General features: G+C 42.5%; 2 protein-coding genes across 9 annotated transcripts in view; one reads left to right on the forward strand and one right to left on the reverse strand.

Annotated features, from left to right (window-relative positions):
• Positions 1–11,279, forward strand: part of RTN4 (reticulon 4) — a 172,360-nt gene extending 161,081 nt beyond the window's left edge. For all 7 annotated transcript variants that reach the window (XM_089326453.1, XM_070069115.2, XM_070069111.2 and 4 more), the window contains 4 exons: positions 9,310–9,379; positions 9,647–9,693; positions 9,851–9,909; positions 10,286–11,279. In XM_089326453.1, coding sequence (XP_089182579.1) covers positions 9,310–9,379; positions 9,647–9,693; positions 9,851–9,909; positions 10,286–10,328 — 219 coding nt within the window. In that variant the 3' untranslated portion in view covers positions 10,329–11,279. The remainder of the gene's footprint in view (positions 1–9,309; positions 9,380–9,646; positions 9,694–9,850; positions 9,910–10,285) is intronic.
• A 162-nt stretch (positions 11,280–11,441) lies between these two features.
• EML6 (EMAP like 6) overlaps positions 11,442–14,539 on the reverse strand; it is a 325,325-nt gene continuing 322,227 nt past the window's right edge. The window contains exons 41-42 of one of the 2 annotated variants that reach the window (XR_016229394.1): positions 13,088–13,296; positions 11,442–11,705 (exon numbers count right to left, since the gene is read on the reverse strand). Coding sequence is in view for 1 of the 2 variants with exons in the window: in XM_070069106.2 (XP_069925207.1) it covers positions 13,272–13,296 (25 nt within the window). In the remaining variant the exon portion in view is untranslated. Of the gene's footprint in view, positions 13,297–14,539 lie in introns of both variants that reach the window. The other variant, XM_070069106.2, reaches the window with a different exon arrangement.

The following is a 14,539-nucleotide window of genomic DNA, read 5'->3' on the forward strand; positions in this document are numbered from 1 at the left end:
AAAACTTGTGTTTTTGTTGCATGAGAATTTAATTGTATCCTCCCTGATGTCCTTGTATATAATAAGTAGCACAGATTCCATCTGTTTCACTGAGTGAGGGTGCTGTATAAATACAGAATGCTGGCTTAAAATATATCACTCTTGACCCTTTATAAAAATGATTGATAGTATTACCTTTCTGGAGAGAGAGTTCTTTAAACATTCGCCTTCTATTTATTGCTACACTTACTGCTTAGAATTTTTGTTTAAACAGAGAGCATTTTGAAAAGAAAACGGTTTTCCTTCCTTCTAGGAGTAGATTTTGTTACTTCTTGCCTTTTGGCCATAGCAACTGGTAGAAGTCATACTCTTGCCCTAACGCAAGCAAAATATTTCTTTCAGTTACTCTTTTTTTTCTACTTTTTTTAAAAAAGATTTATTTGAAAGAGTTATGACAAATCTTCCATCTGCTGGTTCACTTCCCAAATGGCCACAATGGCTGGGGCTGTACCAGGCAGAAGCCAGGAGCCTGGAGCTTCCTTCTGGTCTCCCATGTGAGCACAGGAGCCCAAGGACTTGGGCCATCCTCTGCTGCCTTTCCAGGCACATTAGCAGAGAGCTGCATCAGAAGCAGAGCAGCCAGAACTCAAACCAGTGCCCATATGGGATCCCAGCACTCCAGACAACAGCTTATTCCACTGTGCCACAACACCAGCCCCATCTGCTTTTTCAGTATAAAGAAAGAATCCTTACTATATTCAGGCTGATTTATTTTGCTGTATTCAGATTTAAAATCCATGAAATTTGCTAATAAATAACCCTAGTTTCCAGTTTCTTGATGACTTTATGGTCTTAATTAAATGACACTGAATTTTTTTACAAGAACCAGTTTTGTATTGAACTTAATTCATTTTTGTGTACCTAGGAAAGGGGAAACTATCCTACTTTGAAGAAAATTCAGTTGAAATTATTGTCATTTAGAAAAGAGACATTGTATTGAGCTCTGTGACATATAAAATAATAGCATTAAAATAAAAATGTGAAAGGTTTCTCTGTAACTCACTATCTTCATAAATGAAAGATACATTTAGTACCCTCAAATTTGTATAATCTACAGTTTTTCAATTGAGGATCACAGCTATCACTACTGTTTGAAAGACTTCTCCCCAGAAAATGAACATTTTAGAGCCACTCTTGTAGCAGGTGACAATTATTCTTTTTTTTTTTTTTTTTTTTTTTTTTTTTGGACAGGCAGAGTGGATAGTGAGAAAGAGAGACAGAGAGAAAGGTCTTCCTTTGCCATTGGTTCACCCTCCAATGGCCGCCGCGGCTGGCGCACCGTGCTGATCCAAAGGCAGGAGCCAGGTGCTTCTCCTGGTCTCCCATGGGGTGCAGGGCCCAAGCACTTGGGCCATCCTCCACTGCACTCCCGGGCCACAGCAGAGAGCTGGCTTGGAAGAGGAGCAACTGGGACAGAATCTGGCGCCCTGACCAGGACTAGAACCCGGTGTGCCGGCACTGCTAGGTGGAGGATTAGCCTAGTGAGCCGCGGCGCCGGCTGACAATTGTTCTTTTCCATGATTTTTTTTTTTTTAAGCTTTATTTACTTTCTTGAAAGTTACAGAGAGGCAGAGACAGAGAGAGAAGTCTTCCACTCGCTGGATCACTCCCCAAATGGCTGCAACAGCTGGAGCTGAGCTGTTCTGAAGCCAGGAGCCAGGAGCTTCTTCCAGATCTCCCATGTGCGTGCAGAGGCCCAAGGACTTGGGCCATCTTCTAGTACTTTCCTAGGGCACAGTAGAGAGCTGGATCAGAAGTAGAGCAGCCGGGACTCAAACCAGCACCCATGTGGGATGCCAGCCCCTTCTTTGATTCTTACATCTCTTTTGGTAGGGGAGGGCAGAATGGGGAAGAGCCTGTTCTTTCAAATATGATCTAAAGAAATAACCAAATTCCAGCACTCATCGGTACTGTTGTAAAAAGTACAACAGGTTAAACCACTGCTTGTGAGGCTGGCATCCCATTATCAGAGTGCTGGTTCCAGTTCTGACGACTCCACTTGCGATCTAGCTCCCTGCTAATATGCCTGGGAAGCTAGCTCATGATGGCCCAAATACTTGGGACCCTGCCAGTCATGTGGGAGACCAGTATGGAGTTCCAGATTCCTTACTTCAGCCTGGCCCAGACCTGGCCGTTCCAGCCATTTGGAGAGTGAACCAGTAGATGGAAGAGCTATCTCACGATCTCTCTCTCCCTCTCTCTCCCTCTCTCTTCCCCCTCCTTCTCTCCTCCCCCTCCCTCTCTCCTTCTCTCCCTCCCTCTCTCTCCCTCTCTCCCTCTCTCCCTCCCTCCCTCCCTCCCTCTCTCTTCCCCTCCCTCCCTCTCTCCTTCCCGTCTCACTTTGTGTTTCAAATAAATCTTTAAAAATAATGAAATAAAAAAGCCCTGACTGGATATGTTAGGTATCAGTGTGTCTGGTCTGGGTCTTCTGATGGTTGACTTGGGCAAATAAAAATAAAAAACATGTTCTTCCCTAGAAAAGATTTCAGGTGTCTGTAGATTGAACAACCATTTATTTCCTACGTAAACAGGATGGGCAAAATCATGACAGAATATTTCTAAGCTCATTCATTAGAACTCAGTTCAGTTAGTGTAACATTTGATTGCAAGCAAATGTTTTAACCAGTCCTCCAATTTTGTTTAAAAGCTCTGTTTCTTAAAGTGGGTATGTTCCATTAAGTGCCAGGCATAAAGTGGAAGAAGGTGATCATTAAAGAAGGAGGAATGTCCTTTGATAATACAGAGGAAGCTGGGTCTATTTCCTTTCTTGGAGAATCTAGTGTGTATAATGAGAAGCTGACAAGAGGCTGATAACTTAAACCTAGTAGTATTTGTCAACTTTGTTTAAATAGTACTGGGAAGCTAGTGTACTTTGAGAAACACTAGTGAGACATACATCATAAGATAGTTGAACCAATTGAAACTACATAGGGGGGCCAGCACTGTGGCATAGCGGGTAAAGCCGCTGACTGCAGTGCCAGCATCCCATATGGGCACTGGTTCGAGACCCAGCTCCACTTCCGATCCAGCTTTCTGTTGTGGCCTGGGAAAGCAGTCAAAGATGGCCCAAGTTCTTGGGCTCCTGCACCCTCTTAGGAGACCCGGAGGAGGCTCTTGGCTCTTGACTTTGGATTGGCACAGCTGCAGCCATTGCAGCCAACTGGGGAGTGAACCAGCGGATGGAAGGCCTCTCTCTCTCTTTCTCTCTCTCTCTCCGTCTGTCTCTGTGTCTCCTTCTCTCTGTGTAACTCCGACTTTCAAATAAATCTTAAAAAAAAAAAAAAAAAAAAAAGAGAAACTACATAGTTAAGATTTAGTTCAGTTTTTGTGATTAACCTGTTAAAGGATCTTTAATATGGCTCTTGGTTAAAAATAGTGGTTCTCAGTGTTTGGCCGCACATTGGTATCACTTGGGGAGCTGTGAATTTACTAATACCCAGGAAAATGAAGGGGTATGGATGGGTTCCATCCCCAAAATTCCAGTTTCCCTGGGAATACTCCCTGAAGAGTTGTGGTTTTTTTTTGTTTGTTTGTTTGTTTGTTTTGTTTTTTTGGACAGGCAGAGTTAGGCAGTGAGGGAGAGAGAGACAGAGAGAAAGGTCTTCCTTTCCGTTGGTTCACCCTCTAATGGCCGCTACGGCCGGCGCACTGCACTGATCCGAAGCCAGGAGCCAGGTGCTTCCTCCTGGTCTCCCATGCGGGTGCAGGGCCCAAGCACTTGGGCCATCCTCCATTGCACTCCCAGGCCACAGCAGAGAGCTGGAAAGGAAGAAGAGCGACCGGAACAGAATCGGCGCCCCGACCGGGACTAGAACCCGGGGTGTTGGCGCCGCAGGCGGAGGATTAGCCTAGTGAGCTGCAGCGCCGGCCTTTTTTTTTTTTTTTTTTTTTTTTTTTTTTTTTTTTAAGAAAATGTTGTGGCATTGCCCTGTAACTCCTAGGCTGTAACATGCACCCACATACACACACTCACAGACTTACACTCACCCACCTCCCAATTATAAAAACATGTCATGCCATGGTCCCTCATACACTTGGCTTTGGGGCTAATTGAAAAAGGCTCTGATCTTTATTATAAGATTCCTGCCTTTTGACACCCTAAATCCCAAGAAGTCATCTAATAGTTTTTTTTATTAGGGACTAGGAACAGGTATTTTCAGCAGAGATCTTATTTTTCTGTAAGATGGTTTTGGATACGGAAGACTAGATTCTGTATGGCAGTAGGCCTGTGGCTTTCAGTTAAAAAGTATGTTAAAATGTTTTTTAAGAAAATTTCTAACTGTAGTTGCTGCCTGAATATGTCAGGCAACCATATTGTTCCAGAATACAATCTTAAGTCTGAAAGCAAGTAGAAAAAGCTCTGAGCTCCAGAAATAGCTGACCCAAAAAAACATTAACATGTAGCCCTCGGGCTCTGATGCAGCTGTTAACATACACATTTTGACAGTTTCCTTTTAGATTTCTTTGGCTCACAGAAAAGGTAGCAGGGAAATGTGCTGGGGAGGCAGAGTCATCCTAACGACCGAGTCGGGAGGTGTCAGAAAAGGTGACATCTCAGTGCTTGGGAATGCAGAAACATTTTGAAATTGTCAAAGTAATTTTTAAAATTTTATTAACTAGGCTGGCGCCGCGGCTCACTAGGCTAATCCTCTGCCTTGCAGCGCCGGCACACCGGGTTCTAGTCCCGGTCAGGGCGCCGGATTCTGTCCCGGTTGCCCCTCTTCCAGGCCAGCTCTCTGCTGTGGCCAGGGAGTGCAGTGGAGGGTGGCCCAAGTCCTTGGGCCCTGCACCCGCATGGGAGACCAGGAGAAGCACCTGGCTCCTGCCATCGGATCAGCGCGGTGCGCCGGCCGCAGCGCGCTGGCCGCGACGGCCATTGGAGGGTGAACCAACAGCAAAGGAAGACCTTTCTCTCTGTCTCTCTCTCTCACTGTCCACTCTGCCTGTCAAAAAAAAAAATTTATTAACTACTCTTCCTCCATTTTCCTTAAAGATATTTCCCCATCCCCAGTTGAGCCAACATAAATCTGCAGAGCTCTTTAATCACGTGTGTGGTACACAGTTAAGTTTAATTCCCTTATTCCTCTGGAGTAAAGACAAGTAAGACATGGCCCTTGCCTACCATCAGTATTTGCCAGATCTTCATTGCATTTGGGACTTTTTTGCTCTAATCTCATTACTGCTTTGATTTACATAGTTAATATGTGTTGGCTATAATGTTGCAAAGTAATTTGCCATGGACCAGCATAGAGTTGATAGTCCAAAATGAGAGCTGCTTGCTTGCCTCTTTAAGGTAGTATTTCTTGACCTTTGTTCTGCCTTGCTATCGCTAACATGCACACATGTGATGGATTCCTGGTAATTACTGTAGTGGCTTTACAGTGTAGCACAGCAGGTCGTAGTCAGTCATACCTAACATCGTGGTGACCTGGAGTAGCAACATGATTCAAGCGGTGATCTTTATGTCATAGTTGTTTCTTCCTGGGGATAATATGAGTATTCAACTTTTGTATAAATGCGTTAAGTATATAACTGTAAATACATAAAGCATAGCAACTGTCATAGATTATTTTTAATTAGTTGCTATTATGTAGCAGTTGAAGGAATTGTGTTTGCTGGAATGCTAGTTCTCCACCTCTTTCTCTTCTGATCTTGTCTGTGTTCTCAGAAATCCCTTACCTAGTATTTTTGTTTTGGGCTGCTGCTGTGTCAAATTAACTCCAAATGTAGCTGCAACATTAGGAAATTCTGTGCTAGCATATAGAAATGTGAATTTCTGGTTTTGTTTTAAAAAGATTTATTTATTTGAAAGGCAAGAGTGACAGATTGAGGGGCAGATAATCCACCTGCTGGTGGCGCCAGTGCTTTAGCATAGTGGGTAAAACTGCCACCTGCAGTACCTGCATCCCATATGGGCTCCAGTTCGAGTCCTGGCTGCTCCACTTCAGATCCAGCTCTCTTCTATGGCCTGGGTAAGCAGTAGAAGATGGCCCAAGTGCTTGGGCCCCTGCATCCACGTGGGAAGACCCAAAGGAAGCTCCTGGCTTCGGATTAGCACAGCTCCAGCTATTGGGGTCATCTGGGGGAGTGAACCAGCGATGGAAGACCTACCTACCTACCTCTCTTTCTCTCTGCCTCTTTGTGACTCTGCCTTTTGCTTTTCAAATAAATAATTTTTTTTAAAAGAGTGACAGGTGTGGGGGTGCATGATCCATCTGCTGGTTCACTTCCCCAAATGGCTACAACGGCTGAGCCAGGCCAAAGCCAAGAGTCAGCAACTCCACCAGAGCACTTAGACTATCTTCTGCTGCTTTCCAAAGCACTGTTAACAGGGAGCTGGATCTGAAGCCGAGCAGCCAGGACTCAAACCAGTGTTTTGATACGGGATGCTGGTGTCGCAAGCAGGAGCTTAACTGCTGAGGCACAACACTGGCCCCCACTGGTCTCGTTCTTAAAATGGGAAACATTTGGTAACATGGGCCTGAAGTTCTTGCATGGCCGCATAATTTTGAGTTGGGGTACCGGTGCTGCCTTGAGAGAGAGAAGGCAGATACCTGTTTGCCTCAGTCCTCACCAGTTATCCTCATGCATCTATGTCACTTGTCTGGCCGCCAAAACTGTGGAGGCCTCCCTCTATTCTCTTTGCTGCCGGGTAGCCAGGCTTTTAGGAAACGGGTTCTGAAAGGGGCAAATAACATTCGAGTCTCTTTGAGGGCTCAGGTGTGAGGACTTGGGCTTCAGCTTCTCTTGTGCACTCGGAATGTGGTCTTGCCAGTGACTGAGGAACAAGTAGAACTCATTTTTGTGTATGCTGTTCTAAGAAACTTGTCATGGAATGTGTAGGTTATTGCTAAAACAATTTCTTTGCAACTGTGGAAGGCTGACTCTTTTCCCTATAGAGTTTTGGATGATGATGGATGAAAATAGCTTCGTTCCTCTGAGGTAAACTTGCTTAAATTATAGTTTCTGCCAAAGAAGCCTTAAACTATGTGAGAAGGAAAAGACTGGAGTTATCCTTTGAGCTTTTCTACCAGAGGTTCCTGGAACAGTTGCTAAGAACATGGAAGCAATTTTTTTTTCTTTCCAATTGACAGGTGTTAAGAATGCCTGACATTTACTCACTGGAACATTAGTTAAATTCAGTTGTAGGGGTGACAAGAGTGTTGCTATTTTTAGAACTGACAGTTGGTGCCGGAATCCATAGTGTCTTCTTAATTCACAATGTAAGTGTACTTATTCAAGTTTGAACACCTTAATTAATGCTCAAAACACAGCTTATGGTAAGCACTCAGATTTTTTGAATGAATGAATATATACTTTAGATCAGAGGTAGCCAACTACTACCTATCTGGCCCATGACCTGATTTTGTTCAGGAGCCAGGAATGGTGCTTCATGTAAGTATTTTTTAGAAGATTGTAAAAATAGCAAATAACAATGTAAGATTTTATGTGGGACATAAAACCTACAGTTTTTACTAGTTAGCTCTTTCCAGAAAAAAATGTGCTGATCCTTCCTTTAGCTGTTGGAGGTGCTACTTAACCCCCCTTTTCATTTATTACCTAATATTAAAATAAAAATTACGGGAGATGGTGGTAGGATGCTGTGACCTGCTATAGAACCGACATGTGAAGGCTTTGAATTTGGAAGCCAAAGAATTGCAGACAATGACTGTGCTTAGAAGCCTTTAAGAAGTGCTTTGGGCCGGCACCACAGCTCAATAGGCTAATCCTCCACCTAGCGGCGCCGGCACCCTGGGTTCTAGTCCCGGTCAGGGCACCAGATTCTTTCCCGGTTGCCCCTCTTCCAGGCCAGCTCTCTGCTGTGGCCCGGGAAGGCAGTGGAGGATGGCCTAAGTGCTTGGGCCCTGTACCCCATGGGAGACCTGGAGAGGCACCTGGCTCCTGCCTTTGGATCAGCGCGGTGCACCGGCGGCAGCACGCCAGCCATGGCAGCCATTGGAGGGTGAACCAACGGCAAAAGGAAGACCTTTCTCTCTCTCTCTCTCTCTCTCTCACTGTCCACTCTGCCTGTCCACAAAAAAAAAAAAAAAAAGTGCTTTGAACACGACATTGAGCCCTTGTACTCTACAATGTCACAAAATTTCAGACCTGGAAGATTACTTCCAAATCTTGTCTGACCATCTCATGAATAAACTATGGAGAGTAAAGGAAATAAAAGGTTTTTCAAGATGAAATCAATTTTTAGAAGTAAAGCCTTTGCTCAACTGCCTTATTTGGTTAAGAAAAAAAAGAGTTGTCAGTTCTTTGCAATCCCCAACTCCTTGAGGGGGCTCTAAAATCAGGCCCAGTCTGTCCAGTGATGCATGTCTTAGAGGCCTCAGTTGACCCTGGCTATGAGAAAATCCTGAAACTGTATACCTGTCAATAAAAGTTTCTATTCTTTTTGCCACTTTTAATGAAATTAAAAAAAAAATATATATGAGAGGCAGAATTAGAGGTTTTCCCATCTGCCAGTTCACTCCCCAAATGGCCTCAATAGCTGGAACTGAACCAATCCAAAGCCAGGAGCTGCTTCCGGGTCTCCCACATGGGTGCAGGGGCCCAAGGACTTGGGCCATCTTCCACTGTTTTCCAGGCACATTAGCAGGTAGCTGGATCAGAAGTAGAGCAGCTGGGAATCAAACCGGTTCTCATATGTGATGTTGGCATTGCAGGCGGTGGCTTCACCCTTACACCACAGCACTGGCCCTGCCCCCACTGCATTTTTAACAAACACTAATTTACTTATGCACTAGTTACCATTTTAGACGCCTTACAAATGTTAACTATTTCTCTTAACCTTAGGAGGGTAGAAGCGATATTTTTGGTACCTGAAACCTAGTTTCTGTAGTAACACTCTGCCTCGTTATTGCTTATCAGATGCCTGAGATGTTAATGTTTGAATTATTTAGTTCAGATATCTTCAAGCATTTAGACTTGGTAACTTTAAGGTTATAGCTAATTCTCATAGTACCTTTTCAGTCTTCGCATTTAAAAACTAAATTTTGTAAGATATAAATGATGTTAGAGATCTGAAGGTAGTGTGTCTTTGGCACATTCCCTGATCTCAGAAAACAGAATTAACCACTTGTTAGTGTGCTCCAGGGAAAAATGGGTCAAATCTACTAATTGTTTAATTGGGATTTTGAAATTTTGAACTGAGACTTCAAAGGGAAATATTTTAATGTACATCAAATTTTGATAGTAGGTTGGCATTTAGATGGCATTCTTACATTAGAAAACTTAATTTTTATTTGAATTTTTTTACAGTTTGCAGTGTTGATGTGGGTATTCACCTACGTTGGTGCCTTGTTCAATGGTCTGACTCTTCTGATTTTGGGTAAGTTGATAAAAGCACCAGCATGAAAAATGGTAGAGAAAGAACAGATATGAGAAAACAGGCATTTTAGTAGAAAATAATCTTATAGGGAGATTGTGATCTTTCTATAAATTCCGATACGGATACTCAGTTTACGGAAAGGCTGTTTAGCTCCTGGAGACTGCTGCAACTACCACAATAAACAGATAAAAGGTGGCCTTAGCTGATGGGGCAGTCATACAGCTAACCAGGGGCACCTGTAGTAAAACGTTGTGTTTCCTCTTTCAGCTCTGATCTCACTCTTCAGTGTTCCTGTTATTTATGAACGGCATCAGGTAATTTCTTACCTGTTGATTGCAGAATGCAGTGCTCATCCTATTACATAGCAGTACTGGTTTTTTAAGCCTTTAATTTGTGAATCCATAGTAATGGTTAATACAATTCTATAGCAATAGAAGTTCTCTTACAACTCCTTTTATATCTCTCTTTTAGGCGCAGATAGATCATTATCTAGGACTTGCAAATAAGAATGTTAAAGATGCTATGGCTAAGTAAGTAGTTAAAATATATAAGTTTTGTTTTTTAAATAAAGATAAGGTATGCTGGATTTTGAGACTGGTGTTCCATTTTTTACATTGTAGGCATTGAATAGCAAATCGTCAGACTTTAAAGGGTAACATTGGAGCAAAGTATTTTTTTCTAACATTTGGATCATTAATTTCTAGTTTTACTAGATATATTTAAGACTTTACTTAAATCTAATTTTTGGAGCCAAGGTGGCAAAATTATAGCTTATAACATGTGGCAGCCTTAGTTTGTCCTTATATAAACTGAATAATAAATGAAAAATTATTGAAGGATGGCTTTTCAAGGGGCAGAAAACAAGATATTTACATTGACTGTTCCTCCTTTCTTTCTCATTTGTAGAATTCAAGCAAAAATCCCTGGATTGAAGCGCAAAGCTGAATGATAAACAATAGGAATTCATCTTTGAAAGGGGGGTGTTTATTTGCTTACATGGGGGAGGGTCAGGGAAGAATGAAACCTTGACATCACAGTGCAGCTTCACAGATCTTTATTTTTAGCAATGCACTGTTTGAGGAAAAATTACCTGTCTTGACTGCCATGTGTTCATCATCTTAAGTATTTGTAAGCTGCTATGTATGGATTTAAACCGTAATCATATTTGTTTTTCCTGTATGAGGCACTGATGAATAAAAAAAAGATCTGAGAAAGCTGTATATTACACTTGGTTGCAGGTAGTCTTGCTGTATTTTTGGAAAGTTGCCGAGAAAGTGGAGCTGGAAAAAATAACCCTTTTCACAGTTTGTGCGCTGTGTGTGGTCTGTGTAGATTGATGCAGATTTTCTGAAATGAAATGTTTAGACGAGAACATACCACTAAAGCAAGAATGAAAAAGCTTGCCTTTCTGATATGTTCTAGGTGTATTGTGAATTTTACTGTTATATTAATTGCCAATATAAGTAAATATAGATTATATATATCTATCTATATATAGTGTTTCACAAAGCTTAGCCCTTTCCCTTCCAGCTGTCCCCACAGTGCTTGATGTTTCAGAGTCATTGGTTACCATGTGTAGTTCCAAAGCACATAAGCTAGAAAAAGAAAATATATTTCTAGGAGCACTACCATCCTTTTTCAACATGAGACAATGCCATACACATAGAACTCTGACATAAACTTCATTGCACCGACTTACTTAGTTAATTTTGTCACAAACTCTGAATCTGTGGACTGAACCTAATGCTTCCAAAAATGTTGTTTGCAAATATCAAACATTGTTATGCAAGATATTATAAAATGGACTTATACCGTTGTGGTTTAAGCTGTACTGAACTAAATCTGTGGAATGCATTGTGAATTGTAAAAGCAAAGTATCAATAAAGCTTATAGACTCAAATGGATGTGGTATTTTGGTTTCGTGAAACTGCAGTAGATCAAAAGTGTACACAACTGGTAGACTTTGCTTCAACCAGTGAGTGGTTCCTTGTATTTGTGGAAAGATTTTCGGCTGATGGTGCAGGTGTGTTTACTTTGGATACTTTGAAAACAAAGAGCATGCTTACATAATCAAATTTATTTGACACATACCAAAATGTTTTTACAGTAGGCATTTTATACAGTAAGTGAAAATAAATTCATGCACCAGTATTTAAACATATAGAATACAGTACAGATTTATGAACATACACAAAACCATATATAAATGCTTACAAATAAGATTTAAGAAGGTTTCTTGACTCACGGACACTATTGCTCTTTAAATATAGTTGTACATGTCATCAATCAATTCGTTGTTCTTCCATATGGTTATTTCAGCGCGAGACTGGATCAGTATGAAAGGTCAGTAGTACAATATATTTAGGCAGACATGATTATCACTCAGTGTCATCAGTAACATGGTTACAGAAAACAGGACTGCAGAAGGACTCTACTATGGGCCCCACAACCTATTAGTGGATTAATGTAAGGCATTAGTAAACTGGCATATAAAAATAGCTTAATGAGTCATCTAATCCATTAGAATGCTGAAGCACTTCTGTGGTAAAATGTTGATCTATTATTTACTGAAATGCTTCATTTTACCTTTTTTCTAAAATGGCAAATGGCCAGGAACTGAAGATCCAGAATTTTAGTTCATTGAATGGAAGGTGTCTGTGTGCCAGAACCACCAGTCCACTCACCAACTTTGCTTTCAGTGAGCTGCATCCACCCTGCCCTGTCATCAGCAACTGGGCTACGTGGAGAGTGTGACCAAAGGGGGTTAAGGATGGCGTCAGGGTAATAGTGTGCAGCTTGCATTCTGTCACACAGCTAATTCTGAGGAACTCTTAGATTTGTTTGGGTGTATAATTTTGTCGAATACTCCTTGAGTTTAGAGGTTTGGTCTGCAGAGTTAACCTACATAGTTTTAATTGTAGCAAATCAATGGAGTCCAAACAAGGCATAACCACAGGTCACCTCATTAATTACCATTGTCAGATTTAACAGGACCAGTCAGCTCATCCACCTGGACCTGAGTGTGTTTGTTTTGTTTTTAACTTGAGTTTTGTAGTAGAGCTTTGTTTTAGTTGAATTATATTTTGGGTTTTGGGGGTTTGGCACTAAACATAACAAAAATTAATTCTGATCCCTTCTGGGCTCAAGTGATGTTTTTCATTTAGGAAGCCAAGACATAAACATAGGACATGGGTGACAGACTAGATATATCTGCTAAGGGTCCTGTAGCCCTCCTCAGTTTTGAAATTTTAGCACCATAAGTAGAAAAGAGATAATCTGTGGGAAGTGAGACAGCAGCCCACACAACTGGAAACTTTCAAAGGCACTTAATGGATATAAAACTCGGCAAAGGAAACATTAAAAAATTAAGTTTCTCAACTTGTTTATACATGGCTCATTTGGTTTTGAAAGCTAAATGTGGAGAACAGGCTGTCGATATTTCGAATACTCAGGTGCATCGAACTTAAGCTGTCTTGTCCAACTTGTAAAAATGAACATTCATAAAGTATATAGAAACATAATAGCAAAACATCTTTTGTAAAAGTTTTGATGCAAATTAAAAGCTACATCTTGGTTAGGGGAACTGAGGCTTTCAATTTTGTTAATGGGCTACATTATCACACAGGGTTTCTTTGCCAGTGTAGTTAGTGTGTGTCATTGTTAGTAGTTTCAGGAACAGGCAAGCAATCTAACATTGTAAAACTTTACCTTCCGGGCATCCCAGCCTTGGAGAGTCCAGATCATGAGAGCAGTCCCTAAGCGCCAGCAGCAGTCTGAGCTTGTGCGTCCCTGCAGCATCATAGGCGTTTCCCAGCAGCCAGTGGTGAGGCCGTGCCTGGCCTCTGCAGTTGCTGGGTGGTAGCAGCAGCATTAACGGAAGAGGTTTCTGGCGTTACAGACATCGCCACACAAACACACTGTAAGAACAAGCCAGCTGGTTATTTCGCATGGCTAGCCACAGTCTTACCAAGTACTTGAGACTTGAATGTTTGAATTGGTCTTGCCACCAATTACAGGTGCATTGCTCTTTTTCATTTAAAAAAGTTGTGTTTGGTTTGCTTTCACTCCTTTGGCAGCTTGTCTGCTGAATGTGGTAACTGCTTTTGGGCATTTGACTTCATGCTCACTCCTGTGCCACTGAAAAGGTTTTATCAACACCACTTGAGGCGAAGAGCCCTTTCGAGTATTCAGCACAGGGCTAGGGATTACAGTACGTTCCCAAGCCTAGGAAGTCCCGTGGGCGCTGACCCCCTCTAAGACTTTTATAGGGAACAGAAGTCACTTTGTCTCCCGGGTGGGGGTGGCCAACTCACTTCTATCTCTTACTCCTGGCTTGTTCACAGTTGGCCCGGTGCTTATCCACAAGCGCTGCTGTCAGTACTATTGTCTAGGGCTCTAAGTGTCTGCCAGTGGTTGGCACAGCATGCAAGAAACGGCTGCTCCAAAGCAGGCCAGCAGGAAGTACCACAGCACTTTTGGGTTCTAGGTGTCTCCTGCAGCCTAACAGCCTACTAAGAATATCACATGCATGCATTTCTTCTTTATCCCTTTAGGAGTCTGCTTGGATGAACAGAAACCAACATCCATGCTGCAACAAAGCCTTTCAACTACTTCGGATGGGGAAAAGCTGTTAGTTTCGTTCCTCCACACTAAGCAGTGCCCTTGTTGGAGGGGCACCCAGAAGAAAGCCGTGGCCTTGGGAACACCCAAGGGACTGGGGTCCCCAATGAAGGAGGCTAGCAGAGCAGCTTCCAAACCCTGGCTTCCTCAGTCCTCACGCACAAGGTCATGCCAGTTTTCACACAAGGTCAAAACTGCCCTGATTGGGAGCCTAACTAGCTGCTTGGAGTAATCTTCCTGCTGCTAACTAGCACTGGATATAAGCATGTTACCTCATCTGACAGCACGTGAAAGTGGGCTAACTCTTGTCCTGCTTGTTTCTTAGAGTGAACAAGGCTTACCACTGAGGCTTTAAACATCTCTCTTGGCTGTGGGGTAATCATGTGTGTTAAGTCCACTGAGAGTCCTTAAAAGGACAAGGATGAATATCCATCTTGGCCTGAGCTGTCAAGGGCTCCTGCAGAAGGCAGGCATCTCAGGTCTCTCACCTGCCTGCCCCTTCCTGCCTGCCGTACTCAAGGTAGCTGTCACGTGCTCTTG

This window comes from Oryctolagus cuniculus, chromosome 2, assembly GCF_051225735.1.
Source record: "Oryctolagus cuniculus isolate XC-2025 breed Fujian yellow rabbit chromosome 2, ASM5122573v1, whole genome shotgun sequence".
Classification (NCBI taxonomy): Eukaryota; Metazoa; Chordata; class Mammalia; order Lagomorpha; family Leporidae; genus Oryctolagus; species Oryctolagus cuniculus.